At 43.7% G+C, this 7,150-nt stretch overlaps 1 protein-coding gene across 1 annotated transcript; it reads left to right on the top strand.

Annotated features, from left to right (window-relative positions):
* Nucleotides 1-207: 207 nt before the first annotated feature.
* Nucleotides 208-2,194, top strand: LOC133453082 (tripartite motif-containing protein 16-like). Its single transcript, XM_061732944.1, has one exon. It carries the CDS (start codon nucleotides 244-246, stop codon nucleotides 1,978-1,980), a length of 1,737 nt encoding a protein of 578 aa, XP_061588928.1. The 5' UTR covers nucleotides 208-243; the 3' UTR covers nucleotides 1,981-2,194.
* The last annotated feature ends 4,956 nt before the right edge of the window (nucleotides 2,195-7,150 follow it).

Consider the following 7,150-nt stretch of genomic DNA (forward strand, 5'->3'; position numbering starts at 1 on the left):
GAGAAACTGGCGTTAAAACGATCTGGAAACCTGGAACGTGAGACTGATAGCAGTTTTTAAACAGGAACGTGTTCTGTTCTGAAAGAGTTAAAGGGTTTTTATCTCAGACAACTTCTCCTCATGGACTCTGAGCCTCATAAACCAGTCTCTGGACACGTTTCCTTGTTCCCTCCCCTGCAGATCTGCAGAATAGTATCAGTGTTGAGGAAGTAAAAACTTCAGTCTCAGTGATCGAGAGGAGAAATGGCGCAGAAAGGAGTTCAGCTGGACCAGGAAACCTTTTCTTGTTCGATCTGTTTGGATCTTTTAAAGGATCCGGTGACTATTCCCTGTGGACACAGTTACTGTATGAGCTGTATTAAAAACTACTGGGATGAAGGAGAGAAGAAAATCCCCAGCTGTCCTCAGTGTAGAGAGACATTTATACCGAAGCCTGTGCTGGTGAAAAACACCATGTTAGCAGCTTTAGTGGAGGAGATGAAGAAGACTGGACTCCAAGCTGCTCCTGCTGATCACTGCTATGCTGGACCTGAAGATGTGGCCTGTGATGTCTGCTCTGGGAGAAAACTGAAAGCTGTTAAGTCCTGTTTATTCTGTCTGGCCTCTTACTGCAAGAATCACCTTCAACCTCATCATGATGTGGCTCCATTAAAGAAACACAAGCTAGTGGATCCCTCCAAGAACCTGCAGGACAACATCTGCCCCCGTCATGATGAGGTGATGAAGATGTTCTGTCGTACTGATCAGAAGTGTATCTGTTATCTCTGCTCTGTGGATGAACATAAAGGCCACGACACGGTCTCGGCTGCAGCAGAAAGGACTGAGAGGCAGAGAGAGATGGAGGTGAGTCGACAACAAATCCAGCAGGAGATCCAGGTCAGAGAGAAAGATGTGAAGCTGCTTCAGCAGGAGGTGGAGGCCATCAATCAGTCTGCTGATAAAACAGTGGAGGACAGTGAGGAGATCTTCACTGAGCTGATCTCTCTCCTCCAGAAGAGAAGCTCTGATGTGAAGCAGCAGATCAGATCCCAGCAGGAAACTGAAGTGAGGAGAGTCAGAGAGCTGGAGGAGAAGCTGCAGCAGGAGATCGGTGACCTGAAGAGGAGAGACGCTGAGATGAAGCAGCTCAGAGACATCGAGGACCACAACCAGTTTCTCCACAACTACCCCTCACTGCCACCACTCAGCGAGTCCACACACTCCTCCAGCATCAGCATCCGTCCTCTCACACACTCCTCCAGCATCAGCATCCGTCCTCTCACACACTCCTCCAGCATCAGCATCCGTCCTCTCAGATACTTTCAGGATGTGACAGCAGCTGTGTCAGAGGTCAGAGGTCGACTACAGGACATCCTGAGAGACACGTGGACAAACGTCTCACTGGCCGTCACTGATGTGGATGTTTTACTGCCACAACCAGAACCAAAGAGCAGAGCTGGATTCTTGAAATATTCATGTGAAATCACTCTGGATCCAAACACAGTAAACACACGGCTGTTACTGTCAGAGGAGAACAGAAAGGTGACTTTTATGAACCAACATCAGTCTTATTCTAGTCATCCAGACAGATTCACTAATGTTCTTCAGGTCCTGAGTAGAGAGAGTCTGACTGGACGTCATTACTGGGAGGTGGAGAAGAAAGCAGGTGGAGTTTATGTAGCAGTTTCATACAAGAATATCATCAGATCAGGGGTGGAGGAAAGTGGATTTGGAGGAAATGACAAATCTTGGTCACTATATTGTTACTCAGACAGTTATGTATTTTGGTACAACAGCATCGACACCTCCGTCTCAGGTCCTCAGAGCTCCAGAATAGGAGTTTACCTGGATCACAGAGCAGGTGTTCTGTCCTTCTACAGCGTCTCTGGAACCATGACCCTCCTCCACAGAGTCCAGACCTCCTTCACTCAGCCGCTACACGCTGGAGTTCAGGTTGCTTACACTGTTGGAGCCTCAGCTGAGTTCTGTAAACTCAAATAGATGTATTTACTCTTTATGTTTTTATTGATTTTCTTTTCTTCTCAGAGACGATCGTCTCAAACTCTGATGGATAGAGGGACGTTTTTGTTCTATAAGTTGATGTTTTGTTGTTATTTCCTCTTTTGGAGGTGGAAGTTGTTCTTTTTTCGTTTCACCTGGGAAATATGAATAATATTAATATCTTCTATTTCAGTATAAAAACACAGAAATAAGCATGTGTTGTAATTGTTGTTAAATATTAGTTTTGATGTGTTTCTATGTTGGATTTCTCTTTTCTTCTCCTCTTTATCTCTGATATCATGTCTGCATTCACACTGGTTTCCTCGTTCATTAGCAAACCAAAGGTTCTTTGTATGTAAATATTTTTTAGACTTGAGAACAAAGTAAATGATTCCAGAAATGTTAGTGACAGCAGCAACGCAGCAAACAGTTCAGTAAAGCCTCTAGTTGGTGTAAACTAGTGTGTTGGGGCCGGTAGTCATCGCTGCAGCTGCAGGACCAGACTAGATCTGCAGATCACATGTTGTTGATGTCTAAATCTGTTGAGGATGTTTCATGTTTAACAATCTGAATATTTAGTAAGAAATAAAACTTCTGATGTTCTAACAAAGTGTTTTCTTCAGTCATCATTCCAGGATTTGACTCAGATCTGAGGGAGAAAACATGAATCTAATATTCAAGTAAAACTGAGGCAGTTTTCCTCCTGAAACATCACAAAGTACAGAGTTCATGTTCACAACAGATCATATTTCTGGATTTAAATGTGTCTTTACTGATTTTACTGCTCTTGTTCTGGCCAGATTTCACTCAGAAAAGAGGCTTTAAATCTCCACAATCCTCTTTTCCTGTTAAATAAAGATGAAATAAGTGAATTAAACAGTGTAATCTCAGTTAAATGGAGCCGTCTTGGGTGCAGGAGCCGCTGCAGGAACATGTTCTGCTTGGAAGAAGCTGCTGGACGGTACCAGAGGGCGGTGCAGCGGTTCAGCTTCACTCTGCAGGGTGGAGGTCTGGGAACGTGATCAGGAAACCTCCCAAGATGGCTCACTTTACCGCCAGCGTGTTGACAACTGAGTGCACGTTGTGACACTAGATCTAGTAAATGTTTGACTTATAATGGGCCGTGAAGCCTGAGAGCAAGGGTCAAGTAAACTTTGAGTTTCAATGTGCAGGTGAACAGAAGTAGCAATAAAAATGAATCATGATGGAGACAGAAGCTCATCTGGACCTCTGGGGATGTAAAGTCAGCTCGGGTCGTCACTCCTGTGTTCCCAGGTTTCTAGAACTTCCCCAGACCAGGATCACACTGGTGTCCACACTGATGTTTAGAAGATTTGTTTCAGTTAAAATGATAATAATAATATTAATACGTGGATGTTTTTCTGAATCAGGTTGATTTAAAAGGTGAAAAACTGATTGGAAGCTTTGAGATCCGGAGACTCTGACTGCAGACTGTGGAGAAAGAGAAGCTCCAGCAGAAACATGTGACCTCCACTCTCCAGGGTTAAGTTCAGGGGAACATATCAGCCTGTGGTAAAGTGGAAGTGACTGCTGGGTTCAGCAAACGCTGGTTTATCACAAGCTGCAGACTGTGCTTCACTTCATAACAATTCACATTTCATCATTTACAATATTGATGTTTTACTTCTTTTTTTAGTGTTTCTGCTCTTCATGTAACTTTCTGTCCTGAACATTTTATCCTGGTTCCAGGGGCGGAGCTAGAGGGGAGGCCGGGGGGGCACTGGACCCCCCTGAAATGTGATTACCCCCCCCCAAGTGCCAGATGATTGAAATATCAGGGCACCGTGCACGTCTTGTTGAAAGGAGCCAGTTGCGTTTTGAAATCAGTGACTCCTGACTGCTACGTCCCTCCTGTACAGTAGTTAGTGCTATGTATGAAATGTATGCATGGAGTCAACATAAAAAACTACTGAGAGGAACACAACCATGTTAAATTCTTTAAATGAGAATCGACAAAGAAAAACTGGAAGAAAATCAACATTATTTGAAAAAAATGTGCTTCTTTTGACTGCAACCCAAAATATAGCACAGAGGGGTCAACGAGAGTCTGAGGACTCCAAGAATAAGGGAAACGTTTTGGCCAAATTAGCCGAAATAGCAAAGCATGACCAATTTATTGAAAAAAGGCTGGATTCATGTGGGAACGCAAAGTACACAAGTCACCAAATCCAAAATGAGATTCTTCAGGGCTTAGCTGAGATGGTACAGAGTGAAATCATAAAAGAAGTGAAAGAAAATGAAGTGTTCAGTGTGTTTGCAGATGAAACAAAAGACTTGCAAAAAAAGGGACAAATGTGTTTGTTTTTTGTTTTTTTACATTTTGTACAGCGTGAATAAACTTAAATTTATATATACACAAATGTCCTGTGCTTAATACGTACATTTCAACATTTAGAGACTCCGATTGCAATTGATTGTTCAAGAAACTAATTCATTGTCAAAGTCTGTGGACCCCCTGAAATAGCCCTGGCCCCCTCTGGCCCCCCCAAGGTTCAAAGTGGAGCTCCGCCACTGCCTGGTTCACGTCTGCAACCTCAGGACCTGGAAACAGTGAAGATCAGGAGTCTCGGGAGTGACGTCACACCGCCCCCTACAGGAAGATGCTTACATGACATGTAGTGAGGTTTTCAAAGAGGAAAGAAGTCACGTGTTTAAACACTTTTCCTCAAGTCTGGTTTTCTTCTTTTATATATTTAAACATTTTATTGTAATTTAGAATTAAACATTTTTCTTTTCTTCTTAGGGATGCAGAATGTACTGAAGGCCAAGTTGAGAGTTCTGTTCAGACTCTGATCAGATCTCAACTTGGCCTTCAGAAGGCGGGCAGAGCCTCCAAACAGGCCAAGGACTCCTATAAGAGGAGAATGGAGGGAGACCTGAAGGACAATAACCCACAGCAGATATGGAGGGACGTCCACTCTTCAACTCTTCAATCTCTCCCGGACACATGCCTCCGTCCCCACCACCATCCACAACCTCCATGATTACAGAGCCATTGCCCTGACGTCTGTAATCATGAAGTTTCTGGACTGATCAGTCTTGCAGACGACTTGCAAACGACTGGAGCTCAGGGGAGGAACAAGGACCTTCACCTGTAGGGGCTGAAAGAAAATGTTGAGACACAAGAAGGTTTTTCTGGCTGCAGCCTCGGCAGTTGCATCAGCTCTACTGTTGCCTTGACTAATAGGGTCAGAAGAAGAAGTGTGGGCCCGACACTTACACACAGCAATGGCAGAAGGGAGCAGAATAGCTTCAAGAGGAGACGCAACTTGTGCTGCATTTTAAAAGGGTTTACCATCAGACTCCAATGTGGAGCTAGATTTGAATAAGATGCTATTGTTGTGTTTCAGTCATGCAGCTGCTCTCCGTGGTGTTAAAGGTATTGTGACATCATTTTTAACATGCTTTTAACACTATTAAAAGTCTTGGCCAACATCCCTCAAATGTGTCTAAAAGAGTGTAACAAGAAAAACTTCACTCTAGTACTCCATTCCTGGCTTTTTATGACAGTGATTTTTTGCGCCATGAAAAACGCTTCCTTTTTCCCCTTTCCTGTCAATCATTGCCCCGCTCCTCCTCCAAACCTCCTCCAACCAACCGCTACACACTTCTGCCGGCGTCTCCACACACACGCGCGCACACTGAACCACAAACACCGACACACAGCCCAGACAGGGCGACTACAGCCCGGGGATGAAGTCCAACCGGGACCAGAGGACCGGGACCGCAGCTCCCCGCGAGCAATACGTTCACAGCGGCGTCGGAGAGTTAAGCCGGGAGCGAGAGGCGAAGCATGCACGGAAAACGCGTAACCCTACGCCGTAGGCTCTGCGTCGGTGTAACGCGGAACCATAAATCAGCCTTTATGGTGCGCTGGAGAGAAGAGGAGGCAGGGAGCTGGGTGGAGGGGGCGGTGATTTAGCGGGCCGTTACGTAACGGCCCGCCACCAAACCAGGTGAGCTGTTTTTGCACAGTTATGCGGAAAATCCCAGAAAGCACACAATACACTGAATGTTAAAAGTTCGTTGTTTTTTGGGTGTAATTGATGTCAAGACACCCAACAAAACACAAAAAATATAGAAAAATGTGTTTTTCATGTCACAATACCTTTAAAGTGCAGTGGGCTGCAGTTGTTGCTGTGATGGACATCACAAAATATTTACTTGATTTTTATTTGTTGTTCCCTCCTGGCTGGTTTTGATTTATTAATATGATTTGATTTTATCAGATATGTTTCATTGTGCCTAATTTCTAGTGAAATGCAAATGGCTTAGGAGGATGCTTTTAAAGATTTGAAATTAAATGTATTTTGTTCCCTCCTGACTGGTTCTGATTTCTATTAATCTGGTTTTACTTCATTTTTTATTTTATTTTGTGTTTATGGAATGCAGTAGTTGGGTTATAGCCACGACTGAGTGAAAAGTGTTTATGGATGGACAAAGTGAACATTTGAAGTGCTCCATTAAAGTTCCTTGAACTAAATACTGTACCTGTCTTTTTTGGCTGTACTATGAGCTAAGGGACGTGATAGAAATGTTCATTTTTTAAGTTACATTATGTAAAAATTTTAGACTACCACTCAGTATTGGTAATGTGTCCGGGTGTCCCACATTGTCCCACACAAACATGCTCTTTGTCCCACATTTGGTTTGTTAAGTAGTCCCACTGAACTGTCTCAGGGTCAGCCCGGCCCTGAGCCCAGACCTCTGAACTCTGTCTGTGTGTTGGCCTGGTCATCATCCCTATACTTGTGGAGAATCCTCAGTTTGAGCCCTTTCTTAGACTAACTCATGCCTGGACGTTGCTTCACTTCTTGTCTGAGTTTATTCCAGACCTTTACACACTGACTGAGGGGCACATTCTCTTCATGGTTGTTTGAACACTCCTGGTTCTGAAGTTCAGGCTTCCCCTGTAATTACAACCTCCCTCTCTATCAGTAAAGAGTTTCAGTATATTATCTGGTATCTGGTAGTTGTTTGTTTCTGGCTTTATACATCCAAAGTTCATTTCATCGAGCACTCTGAGATTCTTTGAATGAAAAGTGCTCTATAAATAAAATATATTATCATTATTATTATTATTATTATTTGTAGTTCTCAGCATATACTACATCTTTAACTTCCGTTCCACCCCTCCCACCAGTATACC

Source organism: Cololabis saira, chromosome 10 (assembly GCF_033807715.1).
Source record: "Cololabis saira isolate AMF1-May2022 chromosome 10, fColSai1.1, whole genome shotgun sequence".
NCBI classification, from domain to species: Eukaryota; Metazoa; Chordata; class Actinopteri; order Beloniformes; family Belonidae; genus Cololabis; species Cololabis saira.

Excerpts from the sequence above, each read along its gene's own strand:
- LOC133453082 (XM_061732944.1), top strand. The coding sequence starts at position 244 with ATGGCGCAGAAAGGAGTTCAGCTGGACCAGGAAACCTTTTCTTGTTCG.